This window comes from Pelmatolapia mariae, linkage group LG18, assembly GCF_036321145.2.
Source record: "Pelmatolapia mariae isolate MD_Pm_ZW linkage group LG18, Pm_UMD_F_2, whole genome shotgun sequence".
NCBI classification, from domain to species: domain Eukaryota; kingdom Metazoa; phylum Chordata; class Actinopteri; order Cichliformes; family Cichlidae; genus Pelmatolapia; species Pelmatolapia mariae.
Window position 1 is genome coordinate 16,594,039 of NC_086243.1, and position 18,932 is coordinate 16,612,970.

Genomic DNA, 18,932 nt, shown 5'->3' on the forward strand with positions numbered 1-18,932 from the left:
AAACTTCAGCAGGTAATCTTGACTTTGTCTACATGTCTAAATATGCTGAGTTGCTGCTATGGTATTGCTATTGGCTGATTTTGGTATTTGCATTGACAAGCAGTTGAACAGGTGTACATAATGAAGTGACCGGTGAGTGTAGATGAGTATAGATATGTTTACTGAATTATGACCAGGTAAATTATGTATGAAATATAGCCGTCTACACACAACATTATGTGTATTCATATGATTATTATCATATGAATAACTCTGCGTCTACAGCACAGAAAATGTAACTAGCCGGTCTCAGTTTCTGAATATGAATTAAAGAAAAGTTTATATTTTTAGCAAAATAGCAGGAAAAATAAAGATAAATTTTATTAACTTTTATTACTAATGTAGAAGGGTATATAATATAATATAATATAATATAATATAATATAATATAATATAATATAATATAAAAAACTGTATAAAATTCCAACACGTATTTTTACGTAATAAGCCATCAACGGTAATTGACTTTAGTTCATTAAAACTACATGACCCAGAATGCAGCACTATTGTTACGCATGGGGTCCGCGTCGCGCCGGGCAGGGGAAAAATTACGACTTTGCGCATGCGCCTCATCTATGTTGTTGTTTGTGGCGGTAAGATGGCGGCGCTCGGAGATACCTCAGCTCCGGGGGTGAACGGGTTAATACAACAATTCACAGCAATAACAGGTAAAAATAACATTTTAATTAGCGTTTATTTCACTCAGTGGATTATTGTGCTCATATAGGAACACTTCCCTCGCCGGGTAAATCTTGAAATCCGTGCGCAGATGAGAAAACGGGCGTTAAGTGTTGCTCTTGCTCCTGCGCTGCCAGTGGTTTGCAGAGGGGAAAAAGCACAGGCAGTTATCAGCTAAACTCAAGTGAAAGACTCGGAAAATGGACCTTAAAGCCGCCAGCGTTGAAACTTATTTTTAATCATCACTTAAAAATGTCTGCTTTTCTTATTAGTGCTCGTTAAAGACACAATCTCGCTAACCTAGAGCGGCTTTTATGCTCTTTTTTGCGTGGCGTGTTGCTCGATAATGTGGAATGGAGGTCGGCTGTTCAACATTTCCCTTCTTCATCACCACCAGCCAGACTTCATGTTGTTGCTGTCACTATGGCTCTGACTGTGGCCCCAGACACTATTTATTGGTCACAACCTGAGGACTCCGAGTGTCAGCGCAGACACTATCTGTAGTTTATCAGCACTTTGACATAGTGGACGGTGTTTTTTAAGTTATTAAGCGGCAAAGAAGAGGGAGACTCTGTTCAGGGGCTGCTACTTGATACGGACATGCGCAGTACAGACCAAAATTTCATCGTCGCCCCGCGGCACTCCGTTTATAAATACTACAGGTTCATTCAGATGTGGAGTGTCCAAATCACTGTCACGACGTTGTGGACTGCCGCCATGTGTGACATTAAGGCTTTTTGCATTGTTCAGGGTTTTTTTTTTCGCACATTTCCGTTTATTTACCAAACCTCGCGTGGTATACGCGGAGCATTTCCGCCCACTAAACCTTTTCTGAACTGAAACTGAACTATCATGCGGTTGTTTGGCGTTAACTCATTTCACTATAGTGATATAGCGTTAGTTTAAGATGTGCTTTGTTTGTCCTAAAAGTTGGGGAAAGTCAGTTAAACAAGTAAAGCATTTTTTCCCCATTTAAAATCAAAATAAATATAAAAGGTAAAATAAATGTGTCCATTGTCAAAGTGACATGTGGTTGCTTCTGTGACCACATATACGAAAAACAAGTAATCAAATACTAAGATACTACCAAGTTACTAAGTACTACTAGACTATGTTGTCACATGATAATAAAAGGCATTTAATCCCTTGAGTGAATAAAACACGTGTGTATGTACTCATAATGTTTAGTGAGCTGGTTATAACTTTACTTTGGGCCTTATGTGGAAAAGTTATAGCATAACACAGTGAAGTTTGAACATTTAAGAATTTTTAATGAGGTCAGTGTTGCTGTTTGCCACACTCTGTGCTTTGCTTTCACCCAGTTATGTGATTTTATTGATACTGCTGACAGTGTTGTGAAATTATTGGTGAAGTTTGCATAAAGCAGAATAAAAAAACTTGATCCAGTGTAATACAAAAAACCGGACAAAAGGTTCGCTGTCACGAGTTTGAATCCATCCTTGGTACTCCAGCTTCCTCTAATAGTTCAAAGACATGCTTGTTTAATTGGTGATTCTAAATTGGCTCTAGGTGTGAATGTGATGGACTGGGAACATGTCCAGTGTGCCCTGCCTTTCTATGAAACTTAGGATAGGCTCCAGCCTTATGTGACCTCACAAGTGGAAGATGGATAGCTAGACTGTGATATACCACTCTCAGAAAAACATGAGCATTGTAATATAGTAAGTAGGGATTGAGGAAAAAATTGATAGAGCAAAGTATTATGATATTTTGTGTAGTGATGTTGTGTGAATACAGGGACACTAAATATTGATATTGTATTAAACAAGTTTAAATACCCTGGGAATACTGCAAACAAGGGGGCTGATCTAATGCACCACCATCCCGAGATAACGTTAGCCAAGCAAAATTAAACTAAATCAACTCAACTGAAAAACTATCCAACACTGGTTACACTTAGCGTGACAAAGCAACTACCTAATTCACAGCTAATGGCTAACTCAAATGAGTAAAAATAGGACAGCGGCTTCCTTGTATATAAAAATAATCAGCTGTATTTAATATTTTTGTATTCTGTGACCACAACTTGTGCTAACTAAATGTTTATGGCATTGGTGATTGCACGGGTTGTCTGATAGGTGGTAACTTTTCTGCAAACAGTAACAGTCTCACCTGGACTGACTGCAGTCAGCTTCAGAGAGATTGTTGGAAGTTTACAAATAATTGCGTCTAATTTATTCATGTAGACAGATTGCTAACATGTTGCCATCGGTCTGAATGAGTCGTGAGCACAGCTCGAGGAGGACTGAACTGGCTGCCCACTGGTTGTATTCTGGTAATATTTCTCACCCCAACTGGTTGCAGCAGTTGGCCGCCCCTCCCTGGGCCTGGTGTTGCTGGAGGTTTCTTCCTGTTAAAAGGGAGTTTTTCTTTCCCACTGTCGCCAAAGTGCTTGCTCATAGGGGGTCATATGATTGTTGGGTTTTTCTCTGTATGTATTGTTGTAGGGTCTACCTTACAGTATGAAGCACCTTGAGGCGACTGTTTTTGTGATTTATCAATAAATTCAGTTAAAGTTGAATTATGAACAGGAAGGTTGCTGAGTGTAACTGTTAAATGTTAATTTCTGTGTATATACACAGCAACAGATATGTGATTTTCAACAAATTGTCATAGTTAATTGCTGCATTAACCAAAATAGACTGCATTTAGTTACCAACTTGACCCCAATTATTCGCAGACCAATAGCAGACTTATGGCAACATTTATGGCAGTTTTTAGTGACAGTGTTGGTTTGCTTGACAGTCTTTTATAGCAAAAAATGTTTTATCACACTAATGTAATTAGGGCCTGGCCAGTAAAGTTGTTTTTTTTTTTTTTTTACACAGATACCAATATTTGATTTTCAGCCAATATTTTGTTTTGTTTAGGCAGCCAAAACAAAAAAATATTTGTGATGTGTGGTTATTTATGATTCCCTACTAAGATAATATGACAATGCATTTTAAAAATAACCTTTTATTGTCATGAGAAGTGGTAGATTGCTCCTTTTACAATGCCCAACTCTGCTTAGATTAGCAGGTTGTTGTTTGCGGTGATTCAAACATGAGTTGCCATCAGAAAAAAAGCAGAGTGCCCTCTAGTGGGCAAACTATGCAACGTCAACACTCATAACGCGGTGGAAGTGTATTTTGTTCATTTTGACTTTATTCATTTTTATTTATCGGCATCTATGAGATTTCCAATACGGATATATTAGCAAATACCTTATAGCTACTGGTTGAAAATATCGGTCAGCTGATATTTGGCTCTAAAATACAATGTGCCACTATGAAATTCTCAATGTTATTTGTTAATCTGTAAACATTTGTGAACGCATTGTGCTCATGGTTAGTGCCTAAATATCTAACTCTCTTCCAGGGGCCACAGAGAGCGTAGGAAAACATATGCTGGAAGCATGCAACAACAACCTGGAGATGGCAGTGACCATGTTCCTAGATGGAGGCGGGATTGCAGAGGAGCCCAGCACCAGCTCCAGTTCTGCAGCGTCAAGCAGCAGAGCGCCCTCTACAGAGTAAGCTGTGACTTTTCTCCACAAGCCTAGGTCAGACAAAAGTAAAACAAAATCCACAGAGTTAGTTTGTCTGTTTTGGTCATGTTTTATTTCAGAAATGGAAACTTCTCTAATTTTCTGCTGATTGTTTATCCAAGCTTAGAATCTGTGTTTACCACAAGCTGACATGAGACGAAAAATAGCATTAATTTCATTGCTCCCTTATCATACTAAATGTTGATTGTTTGTAATATGATTATAGATCTTTTACAGCTGATTGCTTTTCTACATAAATAACTCTGTATATGTTGCCTTCATGCCTTCCTCAGTGAAGTGCGGGCTCCAATTCCTCAGAAGCAGGACATATTGGTGGAACCAGAACCCCTTTTTGGAGGTATGTTGTTGCTTTTATTTGTCAGTCCTGCTTAAGGCAAAGAAATCTTGATGTAGACTGCCAGCTGTCTGTAAAGATGATGGTGATTTTTTTATTTGTTTACTTATTTATTTTTTTATTACATATATTCAGTGCCAAAGCGAAGAAGACCTGCTCGATCAATATTTGATGGTTTCCGAGACTTTCAGACGGAAACAAGTGAGTATTTTCCAAAATGTACAAGTTAAAGCAAATCAAATGTGGTAGTGCTGTTTCCTAACAATCACCATTAAAGTCTGTCTCATATTTCTGTTGTGGCATCTTAACTTCCAGTAATGACTGAATGAATGTTTTTCTGTCCCTAGTCCGCCAGGAACAGGAGCTGCGTAACGGTGGAACAGTGGATAAGAAACTGAGCACCCTGGCAGACCTTTTCCGTCCTCCCATTGAGCTCATGCACAAAGGCAGCTTTGAGACGGTGAGGAGTCACTCACAGGACACTGTACCCCACACCTTTATTCAGCCTGTGTGAACTTTCAGCCAAATTTTAGATGATGACTGAGTAGGTAGATGGTGAAAACCCGCAATGTCATGCCTCCTTGCTTGTGATCGCACACCGCTAATGTGAAAACCTGTTCCCAAAAAAAGTTGGGAGGACTAAAATTTGTGTAAAAGCAGATCTCCATGATTTGTCATAACACAAATTTGACTGTTTGTAGTGAAAGAAACAACATCAAATGCTTAAAATGAGAAATTTTCTCATCTTCTGGAAAGGACACACTATGTTTTTCTCACTTTGACTGCTTTGGAAGGGGCAGTTACTTCAAAACAGCATGACCCCCACCTAAGGAAACACTGGGAGATGCTAGATGATATATACAGGTTTTAGACCAAAATATGCCACCATTAAGGGGGCTTTCCTTTTTCTAACTTTAGGGAGTTGATGCCAAAAATAGATATTTATAATTATTTAGAATATGTACCAGTATCATTTCCTAAATGATGGCTGATATAAACAAAGACAGTAGAATTTTTAGCATAGTTTCAAAGAATTGTAAATACAACTGTAAATATACCAGTAAGAAACCTAGGTCGTGTCCAAATTCATGGGCTGCATCCTCCTGAGGACCTGGCCTTCGCGGTCTACGTGGGCTGGGTCCTCAGAAGGTTGGGTAGGCCCGAAGTAAACGGCTGTGAAATTGGACGGTCTAGCCTTCAGATTTGCGTCACCGCTGTCTCGGTGGAGTCTAATAAACTCAGCTGTCTGCTCCTTGCTATCTACAATATAACAGGACACTGGAGTAAATTCTCAACCATCTCACGCTTCTGTTTAATCAGTTTTCTGTTTGATGTTTATTCAGCTGTGTGAAAACCAAGGAGGAACCCACCCGGAGGATTAATAAAGTTTTATTTTATCTAATCTAATAACTTTAATTTCAGCCAAACCGATTTACTCACGAACAAATAAAACACTGAAAAAAGCCCAACAATAACATTTTTAGGTTATCTAAGTGACTTATATATTATGTTTAACCTGAATAGCGAAAGACTGCAGTGATCTGAAAATGATGTGCCGGGAGTTTGCCGTTCTCGGCGGCTCTAGTGATCCTCGAGCTCCCGGTTAGCTATTGAGCTGGTGGATAACAGACGTCTCCGAAAGTCGGAGAACTTTTGCAAATATGTGATATCTTGATAAAGCGAGCAGATATTTGAAGTTTACACAGCTACATTCTCACCTGAAAATATGTTAAAAGTTTATTTTGTGACCCAGAAAGATTAATAAGAATAATATTAAAAACTTAGTAGCGGCCGCCATTGTTGAAAACTGGAATTGGCTGGGCCGCGCTATGAATTCTGGGATATGGTGGGCCATGAAGGATATACCCGACCCATCCTTCAAATTCGGGGAAAAGGAGGATACATTTGTCAGCTGCATTCGGAGGAGTCTACGAATTTGGACAGCCTTCGTCACGTCGCTGTGACGCAATTGGCCTACAAATGCAGCCTCGGGGATGCAGCCCATGAATTTGGACACCCCCATAGTTTTAAATATCTCTATATAGAATTATTATCACTTTGACCTTCAGATCATTCTATTGACCTTGAAGGAGAGGTCAGAGGTCAAATGTGACATATTTTAAATCTTTATAAACTATTTTCTATATATTGACAGTATTTACCACAATATTCAGAGTCACAGTCACTGAGTCTTTTAATGGATTGTTAACACGACCCCACCCCTAATTTTTTTTTTCATCAGAATTCATACAAAAAAATTCATTAAAAATTTCATGTACACACAGAATTACACATAACGACACACACAAGAATGAAGAACAGAATTTTTTGCTTTCAGCATTTGATTTGTAGTCTTTGAACTATTTCCAGTTGAAATTAAGGTTTCAGTTCATTGTAAATAATCTTTTTCTTAGTTAATTTTATTATTTGTTCTCCACCAAGCAAAATATATGTTTTGCGTTTAAATCAAAACTTGCAGACTTAATGATTTCCATCATAAAGTACATTTGTCTTTGTAAATCGTGAATTGCCTCTAATTCCATATGTCTTTCTTTACGTTTATAGGCTAAAGACTGCGGACAGATGGAAAACAAATGGCTAATGATCAACATACAAAATGTTCAGGACTTTGCCTGCCAGTGTCTGAACAGAGATGTGTGGAGTAATGATTCAGTGAAGACCATCATCAGAGAACACTTCATATTCTGGCAGGTATGAGGTTTTAAGAGCGCAGTGTGGTGTTTTCTATGATGCATGGCGTTATTCATGAGGGAATTTATTTAGTCCATCCAACCATCTACAATTTGGTAGTTAGGTGTTAGCACCATCATCTCACAGCAAGAAGGTCCTGGGTTTGAATCCACTGGGTAGCTCAGGCCTTTCTGTATGGAGTTTGTATGTTCTCCTTGTGTGTGGGGGTTTCCTCTGGGTACTTGCTCCTACAGACCAAAGACAATCATATATAAAGTTTGGGTTTTTTGTTCTACACAGGGTATAAAATGCTTTTTTAAACCTGTAGGATATACTTCTATCATGCATGTTATATTTTTCCCATGTATGGACAAAATTTAACAATGGTATAACTTCAATTGCAGCTCAGTGTGTAGCAGTGCCACAATCAACACCTCTGGTTTATGCTACCAGAGCACTTAAATACCACCCTAATTCTTGCAACGAATACAGCAAGCCAAGCCAAAAAGTACATCAAGCCTACATGTTCACTACAATAACGAGCAGATGTGCCTGCTTCCGAGCAGTTGAGACCATCATACACGTCTGCTGTGTGTAGGTGTCACTGCAGTCACATGCTGCTTATAGCAGATGGCAAACAACTGGCTCGTTCGTGGGTGGGGCGAGACAACTGCTGGCATGTCACATTGTAAGATGTGGATTATAGTCTTTAGAAAATGCAGTACTCGTTGATCAAAGGTGTTTAAATTCTGTTTCGTGTTTAAAATTGCCATCAGGTGAATTAGCCATCATTGAGCAAAGATGGGAAAGTGTATTTTTAGAGCTGTAAAAAACAACAAAAGACAAAAAAAGAAGCAATTTTAACACGTAGAGGTAAAAGGTTGGTTGGTATTGGTTAGTGAGGCTATGCTTTTCTGTTTCTGAAGTGGGGTGTGCCTGAGTAAGAAGTAGAAAACTCTGGTCCTGTTAGCTCTAAAGGGCTTAAAGTGAGAGTAAAAGGTCAAAATAATGGGCTATGGAGAGGAGCAGCACAGTGGTGCAGCTGTTAGCCTCAAGATGGTCCCAGCTTGGGCCTTTTGGTGAAAAGTTTTCATGTTCTATGCATAAATGCAGGGGTTCTTCCTTTTAAAAGGAAGTTTTTTCTTCCTACTGTCACCAAGCACTTGCTCATAAAGGGTCATATACTGTAATAACTGTAGGGTCTTTACTTTACAATATAAAGTGTCTTCAGACGACTGTTGCTGTGAATTGGCGCTATATAAATAGAAAAGAATTTAATTGAATTCCTCACACAGTCCATAGAAGACATGGATGTTAGGTTAACTGGTAAATCTAAATTGGCTGCAGGTGTGAATGTGAGTGTGTCAGTCTCTCTGTGTTAGTCCCATGGCAGACTGGCAATCTGTCCAGGGTGTACCCCACCTGGGATAGGCTCGAGCCTGACTGTAACTCTGAATTGGATAAGTGGAAGAAAATGGGTGGATGATGAAGAGTTGGGGAGGGAGGTACTTTTCCAAAGCAGTCCACCCGTCTTTGCATTATGCAGTGTGGGCACACTTTAAGTCCAGTTTATATTCTATCGTTCATTTTCTTCCTCTGCAGGTATATCATGATAGTGAAGAGGGACAAAGATACATCCAGTTCTATAAGCTGAACAAGTTTCCCTACATTTCGATCCTGGATCCACGCACAGGTGAGTGTTTGTGGAAGGCTGATTGATGATGAGGGTTTGCTGATGTACGAACACACCATTGAGTTGTTTCCAGCTGATCAAGAAAACACAAATAAGTGACTTACTGGCAAGATTAAAGTACAGCTCTCACTCTGAGAGGCTTACAAAAGCAGTTTTTATTATAAATGCACAGGAAGACGATGTCTGCATGCATAATTTTTGTAAGACGTGAATAGTGTTATGAAAAATAATTTAAATGTCAGTAGTCTTCAAGAAGCTTGAATAACAGTGTTTATATCAGGAAATTGGATTGAAGCAATACTAAAGCGACACAATTTGATATTATGTCACAATAAACTGTGTAAATCTGTAGTGTTGATCCAAACTGATGTGTGCGTCCCTCTCTCTCTTTTCTTATAATTAAATACTTAATTATTTCCTGCTTTTGGTGGCTGTTATTATTGACCGGTTCTGTTCAAACCATGTTCACATTAGGTCAAAAAATGGTGGAGTGGAACCAGCTGGATGTGGCGTCGTTCCTGGAGCAGGCAACTGGCTTCCTGGCAGAGCACGGGCAGCTCGACGGGCCGTCCTGCCACGCACCTCCTGCCAAACGAGCTCGCTCTGTGGGTCTCTCATCTCATGTGTCACCTCTAATTCCCTCTATGTTTCTGCTCTAATAAGAGCTCCTCGCTCCTGCTGTGGCTCTGTTGGAATTTCCTCAGTCACACCTCTGATCAGTTTTAGAGGCATCTGGGATGTTTGTTAGGATTTTGCTATTGCTATTGCTTGATATTTGATGTTGTCAGTGTCATGCAGCCATCCATATTGTTAAAAGTCTTTGTGTTGCTTTACTCAGATCTTTACTTTTTTTTTAAACAATTGTACACTATTTTATCTTTTAGGAAAGTTTAATCGATGCCAGTGAAGACAGTCAGTTGGAGGCAGCAATCCGAGCTTCTCTACAAGAGACCCACTACGAGTCCTCAAATGTCCCCGAACCCCCCGATTCTCCTCGATCAGACGATGAATCGGATGCAGAGCCTTTCTCTGACAGCGAGGGGCCTTTCTCTGTTGACGGCTCAGACAGCGAGACGCCAGCACCCCATGAAGAGAAAAGTTCGACCGGCAAACACACTGCGACCCCCTCTGCAGCCACTGCAGCCCAGCAGCGTCTTCATCCTGATAGCTCCACTTCTTCCTACAGAAAATCACCGTACAAAGAAAACAACCACAGTCACAAGAAAGAGGAGAGCAAAAAGAACCACCTGGAGCCCTCGGCTCCCGGGCCTCGTCATCCCCAGCCTGATTCAGACTCTGGTGGGAATCACTGCGCCCCACTACCTGAAAGCACAGGAACTTCAAAGATCAGCACCACCACAACCTGTGATGTGGACTGTCCTGAGGACAATGGTACGACAAATGAAAAGTATTTTAGGTTTCATGAGTGTGAGTGTGCGTGTGTGTGTGCGTGTCTATATGTCTGTTTTCGATGCAACCATAATAAGGTGAGCAGCAAGTTTGCTTTAATAAAACAAAAGTCTAAAGGCCTTTGCGGACGTGCAAACTCTTTCCGAACATTTTGTGCACTAAAAGTTAATTTTAGGGCTCATCTATTCTTTAGTGTCAACTTATTTCACTGCATGAATTTGTGACTTTTATTCACATTTGGAAAAATAAACAGATCTACCCAGACAGACTACTGCACGTTAGTTCAAAGTGCATCAGTACTGAATATACAATGATATGGAAATAGTAAAATAATGCTGTTTAGCCACAGACACGGCGCTAGACACTGCTCCGGGTCAATCAGCTCTGAAAATATTTCTCTTCCTCCTCAGTTGTGGTTCCAACTCTTTCAAAAACAGCTCAAACTGTCCCGCTGACATCCTGAAATATTTACAGAAGCAGTCGTGGTGCTGCTTCAGCTCCTTGATCAAACCATGAAATTGTCCCTGCTGCTGCCTTCTTATGATGAATTTGATGATGTTCTTGTTTAGAAACATCAGGACCATCATCATCATCGCTTGATGTTGATGTCATCTTTTTCATGTCACATTTTTTTTCAGGCGAATTTTCTGCAAAATGCAATGCTTTCAGTGTGCATCTGCGTTACACCACAGTTTTGGATCCAAAAAATTAGCTTTTTTCAACGTGCTCAGGGTATTAAAGCCTTAAGGTGTCTTAAGAGCCCACTTATGCCAACACATAAGTGGGTGCTGCTGGACTGACTCCTTTTAGATCAGTGATGGCTGTGAAGTCACTCTTAGTCAGCTGAATGTAGACAGACCCTTAATCCTACTGTACTATTTGATCCCTTTGGCTGGATTTAGTATTAGTTTTATTGCTGGAGTGTGTGTGAAGATTTCAATCAAAATGTGTACTAGAGCTGCACGATTTTGCATAAAATGAGAATCACGATTTTTTTGCTTAGGATTGAGATCATGATTCTCTCACGATTTTCTTTTCCAATATAAATATTTATTGCACTTATTAACTGCACATCAACTTCGTAACAGTTGAAACTGAGCATAAAAACAATAAATAAACATAAAAACAATAAATGCCTCACATTTTGTGGTTGCCGCAAAATGTTGTACTGCTTGAAATTCCGTCTCCACCGTTGCTCGACACTGCGTGTATAGAGCAGGTAGTGCAACAATAGAAAAATAGTTGCGGGATGGCACTGTGTAGCGTTTGTCTAGGGTGTTGATCATTTTCCTAAATCCCTCGTTTTGCACAGTGTTGATATATCTTTGGTCAGGTGATAAGTAATAGCCTCCGTAATTTCTTTGTGCCTGAGGGAGTTCGACGGGTATGGGGAAGCGCTGTATAAGGTTCCCGTTATTGATGTTTGGGTGGTTGACCGGGACGAATTTTCTCCTGTCACTTTCTCGTCATCCCTGACGTGTTCTCCGTTGTTTTTTCCCTGCCAATTTGAGCATCACGGCACAGCTTCTGTATCACGTGGTATAAGGCTCCGCCCTTGTCATTTGTTGAGCAGGAAGAGTGAGCGCTTGTTTTCATGCAGATTACGTCCCGGATCAAAATGCGGTACAATCGTCGTCGTCTTTTTTTTTTTTTTTGAAATCGTTGTCATTTGGAAATGAGATCGCACATAAGTATGAATCGAGATCGCGATTTTCTAACGATTAATCGTGCAGCCCTAATGTGTACCATATATGACCAGTCAAGACTGGTACTAAGCACTAGATTTTCTGACAGTTTCTACAGTCACATCCCTTGCAGAATGTGGTGGTTGTGTGTTGTTTTTACTTGGCGGGACCCAAGTGATTAGTATGTTAGTGGTTTCACTCGTCTTGTCTAATGACAGTCTGGTGTAATATCTGTGTCAGGTACCTTCTAGTGCAGGGGTGGGCAATCTCAGTCCACGAGGGCCGGTGTCCCTGCAGGTTTTAGATCTCACCTTGGGTCAACACACCTGAATCACATGATTAGTTCGTTACCAGGCCTCTGGAGAACTTCAGGACATGTTGAGGAGCTAATTTAGCCATTTAAATCAGCTTTGTTGGTTCGAGGACACATCTAAAACCTGCAGGGACACCGGCCCTCGTGGACTGAGATTCCCCACCCCTGTTCTAGTGGTTGTAGTTCTGGAGCATAGACAGCAATGAATGTAGCTTCTGTGATGTCACCTATTGTTTAGTAAAGTCCTGTCATAAAACCTCAAGCCGAGCATTTTTCCCCGTTGCCACCCTCACCGCCACTCCACTAGTCCGTATACTGACGTCTCTACTGACAGCTTAATACCTTTGTAGTTTGAAAGCGGAGCGTGACAAGGCTGCTATAGAACTGAGTCGGAGGAGTCGCCCTCTGCTGACCATTAAATAGAATGCAAGTTTAGGGCAATTTATATTGGCTTCGCTTTTCAGAACCTCTAGGCCAGCCTCCTCCATACTGTCTATGGAAGTATCTGTTAGAGTAGCGATTCCTGTGTTTGTGCTTAGGACATATTAAGAAATCTAAACACAGTCCCTCAGCTGGGCACACAGTTGTAGCTGTTAATTCAAAGATCAATCCATTGTTTATCTATGTGATGTGTGTTTTTTATGCTTTTTGACCAGTGTGTTCTGGCATTTTTAAGTATGGTGGCTTTTCAGTTCTGACAGCATCATCTTAGAAACTGTTTTGTTTTTAATAGGTCCCAAAGCCAGGTTGATGCTCCGCTACCCTGATGGACAGAGAGAGCAAATTTCATTGTCTTCTAAAGCAAAACTTTTGGTGAGTGAACCCCAAAATTGCTGATATTCAAGTAAAATAAACAGTAGTACATGTTTATAATGCCTAATAAACATGGCAACATTTTTTTTTTAATCTTTTTTTCCCCCCTACCTTCAAAATTATACTCTCTCTTTAAGACCCTGGTAAGACACGTCCAGTCCAAGGGTTATCCTAACGAACGCTTCGAACTCGTCACCAACTTCCCCAGAAGGAAGCTCGCCCACTTGGACTATGACATCACGCTGCAGGAGGCAGGGCTGTGTCCACAGGAGACTGTATTTGTGCAGGAGAGGAACTAGCCTTCCAGACACACTCACTTTTCGCTTGTCTGTATCTCTGGTAGACCTCACCCTTTCACCAATGATGTGGGATGATGTTACTGGCCTTGATCCCATAACCTTTTGTTCTGGAGGTGGCCCTGGTTTTTGCCAAGACAGATAAGGGTGGATGGGCTACTTTCACCGCCACTCCACTAGTCCGAATACTGACGTCTCTACTGACAGCCTAATACCTTTGTAGTGCTCTACAATTGGCCAGTAAGGTTTAGTGGATGCCAGCAGTCTTTAATGTTTTTAATAAACTATATACTCTGCTCTGAGGCAAGCCTCATTTAGTTTTCAACACTGAGGCATATCAGAACAGAATATATATCATATAGCTCGTCTTCAATTAAAAAATGAAAAAAGAAGAAAAAAACACAAATAATAGATCACTAATTGATGATGGGCCACCAGGGACTTGTACAAAGAGACTTTTACCTCTCAGAAAGGACATTAAATCAGTCAGAGTTTATTTTCTAGCTCTTCTTGTTATTTTCTCTACCTGGGACAGGTAAAGGGAGGCTCATTCTTGTTTATTTTGACCCAAATTTGGTCTCTCACTCGGTCATTGTTGAAACAGTTGTAATTATTTGGAAGGCAGGGGCCCTAAGAGGCCAGGTCCAAAAATTACAAAGTCGTGAAAATGTGTCTTTTGATACAGAAGGGAATGAATAAAAGGTGGTACATCTCATCAGTCACACCTACACTGTACAGAGATGGCTTAGAGAGACTGATATTTCGATGTAGTCATTGTTTCCTTTCTTTTTTTATATGCTGCCAAGAAAATATGCTGATGTTGAAATATAACCACCAGAAAACAAAAAGAGAGGTTCTGCTTCATCTTTTTTTTTAAATTATTATTATTTTGAATCGTTTGTGTGGCTTTAATTTAAAGTTAAAACCCCTAACACTTGAACAGCTAACAGAATAAATAACTTCAGATTCAGCTGGAACTACTTAGAACACAAATGTGTAGTGCACCTCACTTTAAAGATTAAGCATTTTTAGTGTGTCCATACTACGTTTTGACATGTTTTATTCCTGGAGCCTCGGTGATACCAGTAAGAGTATTTTACATCTTATGTGTAATGTACACTTCTCAAAAAAAAATGACAGGAACACTTGATCATCACAGTATAACACAGATGGTTAAACTTCAGCGGTTTTCTGTTAGTAACCACAGCTCCCAATGTGGATCCATTCCACCTGATTTGGTCCAAATGAAGTGACAACAGCTGCACTGGACAGGCAACTCCCCCCTGCGCAGGGAAGGCCACAGACTATTGCTCCTGACTGATTTTCTTCTAGTTCTCCTTTTTGGAAGTGCCCTTGCCAACAGTGGCAGCATGAAATGATACCAGTTAGTCCAGCTCCTCTGTGATAGCATATGCAAACAGGCAGTTGCAAGGTTTTCCGTCTCCTAGTACAGCCTTGAAGGTGTAGATGGGTTATTGCACAAGGAGAACTAGACAGAGCCACAGAGGGGGCATCAGCTCAGCAGCAGGACTGGTATCTGGTTCTTGATGCGAGAAGGAACTGGAGGAGCACTGCCAAAGCCCTACAAAATGACTTCCACTGGAATACTTGAGCATGTTTCTGATAGAAACACTTCAGAAACTCTACCTGAGGGTGGGATGAATGCCCTGCAGTTTATAGTAGGACGTGTGCTCACAGTACAGCACTGAGCAGCTCAATTGGTGATGGCCTGACAACACCAGAGCTTGCAGGTTAGCCACTGGTGCCCTGTTTTCTTCACAGATGAGAGCAGACCACCTTTAAACAGCATGAAAGAGTCTGAAGACATTGTGGTGAATGTTTTCTGCAACATTATCTAGTATGACAGGTTGGGCAGTGGTGGTCTCAAGTGGGATTTCCTTGCATAGAGACCTCCATGTGTTAGCCAACAGCTGTTGGGTATAGAGATGAAATCCTCAGATTCACTTTACACCTTTTGCTGGTGCAGAGTGATACCTTGCCTCGTGTGGGCAGTGTGTAGCCAGGGTGGTAAAGGCATAAGTATCATGGTCTTAGAACAATATTTATGAGTCCCACAGATTATCTAGTACCTCACTTATGCTCTGATCCAGGATCTGGGAGAAGATGTACCAGGGCATCATCCACTGTCTGACCAGGAGCGTACCCAGATGTCTGAAGTGCATGGAGGCACATTGAGGTTGTAAACATTACTGAGCCAGATTAGTCTGATCACTCTGATTTAAATTTATAACTTTTTTTGGTGTGATTTTGAATCCAGCATTTATGGTTTTGATGATTTTGGTTTCCACTGGCTTTTGTTACATAATTTTGTTCTCAGCAAATTACAGTGTGTATCAGTAAAAACTTTCAGCCTGAATATTTTGTCATCAAGACCCAATGTGTGATTTTAAGTGTTCCTGTAATTTTTTTAATTTTTTTGGAGCGGTGTATTTAGATTTTTTTTTTGTGCTGAGGCTGTTAAAGACTTTTCTGTGTGTCTGTTCAGACTGAGCAGGTTTGTGTTTCTTAATATGGACAGATGGTGGTGATAACGTACCTTAAATACCAACAAGTCCCCGAAAGCAGGTGAAAAAGACCACTAAGACCAAAAAGACACTGACACCAATATTTTATAAGCAGTGTTTTAAGTTTTAACTGTTCAGATTTATAAAAAAAAAAAAAAAAAAACGTTTTAGGAAGTATCTTGATGCATTCTCAATCAAGGTAAGTAAATCTCCAAAAGTTGATTCTGTTCATCTGGACGTAGCGTTTCCAGTGGGAGAAACATTTCGTCACTTGGAGTCATGCATGTGTTAACTGGTGCAGGGGTTTCTGTGGTGGAGTATGAGCTGTTCCCTTCCCAGAGATTTTTCTGTGTTTAGGTTTTTCACTCAGGCGTCCAGTCCTGGAAGAAAAGAGGTGATGTTTCTTAAAAATGTTACAGTTATCTATGTCAGTGGTAACAATCATAAGGCCCGGGGACTAGAAGCAGCCCAGCAAAGATCCACTATCTGGTCCACTGGAAGACTTTGGAAAATATGAAGGAGGGCATGAATTTTGGACTTTTAGATGGATTTATTAGATTTAGATTTCATTCATTTTTCTTGCTTATAAAGTCTCCTCCATGGCCATTCATACAATGCCAAAGTAATTAAGAGACAGATAAACAATTAAATGACAGAAAAGTTCCATCAGCTATTAAAAAAAGTTTTTTTTTAAAAGTGGGTTCACAACAAAAAAACAACAACAAAAAAAGCATTTTCTTTGAATTAACAGAAACTTTATGTTTTGTAATTAGAGCACAGTCTGAGCTACCAGATGCTGTTTTGTAATTAGAGCACAGTCTGAGCTACCAGACGTTGTGTAATTCTGCGTATTTATTTCTTGCAGTTTAAGCCCAAACAACATTTCTTTAACATAAAGAAAAACTAAGATATACTGTTGAAATTACATAGCTGCTTTTATTAAAACATCACAGCCAAGTGTGTAGTTAAACTTCTTTTTGCTAACTGAAATGGGAGTTTCACTGGTCTGGATAAAAAATGGGCTGTATGTGCTGCAAATGAATGTCTGCTTCAAATTTTGTCCCTGAATCAAAACATCTTTCTTGGCGAATAAGAAATCTCACAGTTAATACAAGACTTGATGCTCTTGCATCACTGGCATCAACTCTGTGTGACAGGCATTATTTCCAGTTTGATGGGTTGACATATTGTTTGTCACACCCACCTAGAAACAGTTGTCTGGTCTTTTTAAACTAATACGTGACCACTGCTGTGACTCATAGATCAGAATTAGATCTTTCCAAAAGAAAAATCCCTGGACAACACCTTAAAATTGTTATTAACAGTGCCTGCTGTAGGGGGCAATGGTCAGAGGTGAAAGAGTACAGTGTGCAGCTGTGCAAACAGATGAGGACTCTTGAGTCCGTTTCACTCCCCTCGCTGTGTGGATAATACAGTATGAGACAATCATTCTTTCACCTCCTGCTTTTTGTGTAAAGGACAAGGGTGAATAAACACAGGAGGGTGAAGGGAAAATTTATTGCTGACTAAAACAGAACAGCTAAACCCATTTCCCCCCACGAAAAATCGTTAAGCCCATCAGGAGTTTTGCAAGTCTGAGATTACTGTGTGTTCCAAAATCACATCTTCAGAGCAGGAAACTCTTTAAAACTGATGGATTTTCTTTTTCACTTTGTCAGTCAGTCAGAGAAATTGTGGTTTTCCCCTGCTGAATTTCTGGTACCTCCAAATAAAGAAAGAGCAACAGTTTAAAACCCCACATCGAGTAGCAATGACCTAAATTAATTTCACACTGAAGCCGAGTTGATTAATCGGTGCTGAAATTTTAATGACGCAGCAGGACAGCAGCCCTCAGGCCTTGTTTGTTCAAAGGGTTTGTCTGTTGCATAAAAGGCTGGTGACCCCAGTTGTCTGATTACCTCTTAGCTCATTCTCAGAACGAATCAATAACAGTTAATAAACAGTGAGCCATCTTTGAGTTGAGTTTAGACATAAAGTTCAGTTTGGACATCACATGAACCAGTACTCAGACTGGGATTTTAGTCTTCTGTGTCCCCTGGAGAGCTTTTTCAGAGTTTGAAAACTTTATAGGAGCTCCAGTGAAGATGCTGTTGGTGCTTGATGTGTTGACCTTTGATTTGTTCCTTAGGAGTCCCAATTTTATGACCTCCATGGAGTACCCACTGATATTTATGCATATTTGGAGAGTTTTTAGACTCTTGCAGGTTTTCCACATTGTCTTTTATACTCTTAATGAAATGGATTTAACTCAATCAACAAAACGTTACAACAAGTTACTACAACTTGACTGAAATCCATTAAGTATTGCTCATAACAGGAAGAGATGCAAATTAGCTCATATAAGATCCTTGCATGTAATTGTGTATGCCAGAATGAAAACCTAGCATGGAGGTTCAGTGGCTTTTCTGTAGACCTGCAATAGATTGTGTAAAAACACAGATCCTGGGGAAAGTATACGAATATCTGAAAATGCCCAGGAGCAAAAAGAAGCGGGGTACCACCAGTACAGTTCAATAACTGGCCACCAGTTTCCCAAAACACACCTGAGTAACTCACTTCAGCATGATCCTCCAGTCTTCCTATCATTTCTCTACAGGTTAGCCATGACATCATCTGCCCTCAGACTTGAGTGAAATCCAGATCTTTTGCCAAGTATATCATGAAATGACGAGGGAACAGGCCTCAACTTGCCATGAAAGTGCCTGTGAGTCTTAAAATCACTTATGAGCCTCTGAAAACGGAGATCTGTTTAGAAAAATCGCTGAAATTCCTAAACAGTTAACACAATAATTTTATTCAGTATCTTGAATTAAAGCTGAAGGTCTTCACTTCAATCTAATCACATCTTGATTGTTTATTTAAA

General features: G+C 40.1%; 1 protein-coding gene across 1 annotated transcript; it reads left to right on the top strand.

Moving 5' to 3' along the window:
- The first annotated feature begins 601 nt into the window (after positions 1-601).
- ubxn7 (UBX domain protein 7) lies at positions 602-14,383 on the top strand. Its single transcript, XM_063462687.1, has 11 exons — positions 602-707; positions 4,099-4,252; positions 4,561-4,625; positions 4,758-4,823; positions 4,970-5,082; positions 7,188-7,334; positions 8,916-9,006; positions 9,481-9,611; positions 9,891-10,398; positions 13,148-13,227; positions 13,365-14,383. Exons 1-11 carry the CDS (start codon positions 602-604, stop codon positions 13,524-13,526), a joined length of 1,623 nt encoding a protein of 540 aa, XP_063318757.1. The 3' UTR covers positions 13,527-14,383.
- The last annotated feature ends 4,549 nt before the right edge of the window (positions 14,384-18,932 follow it).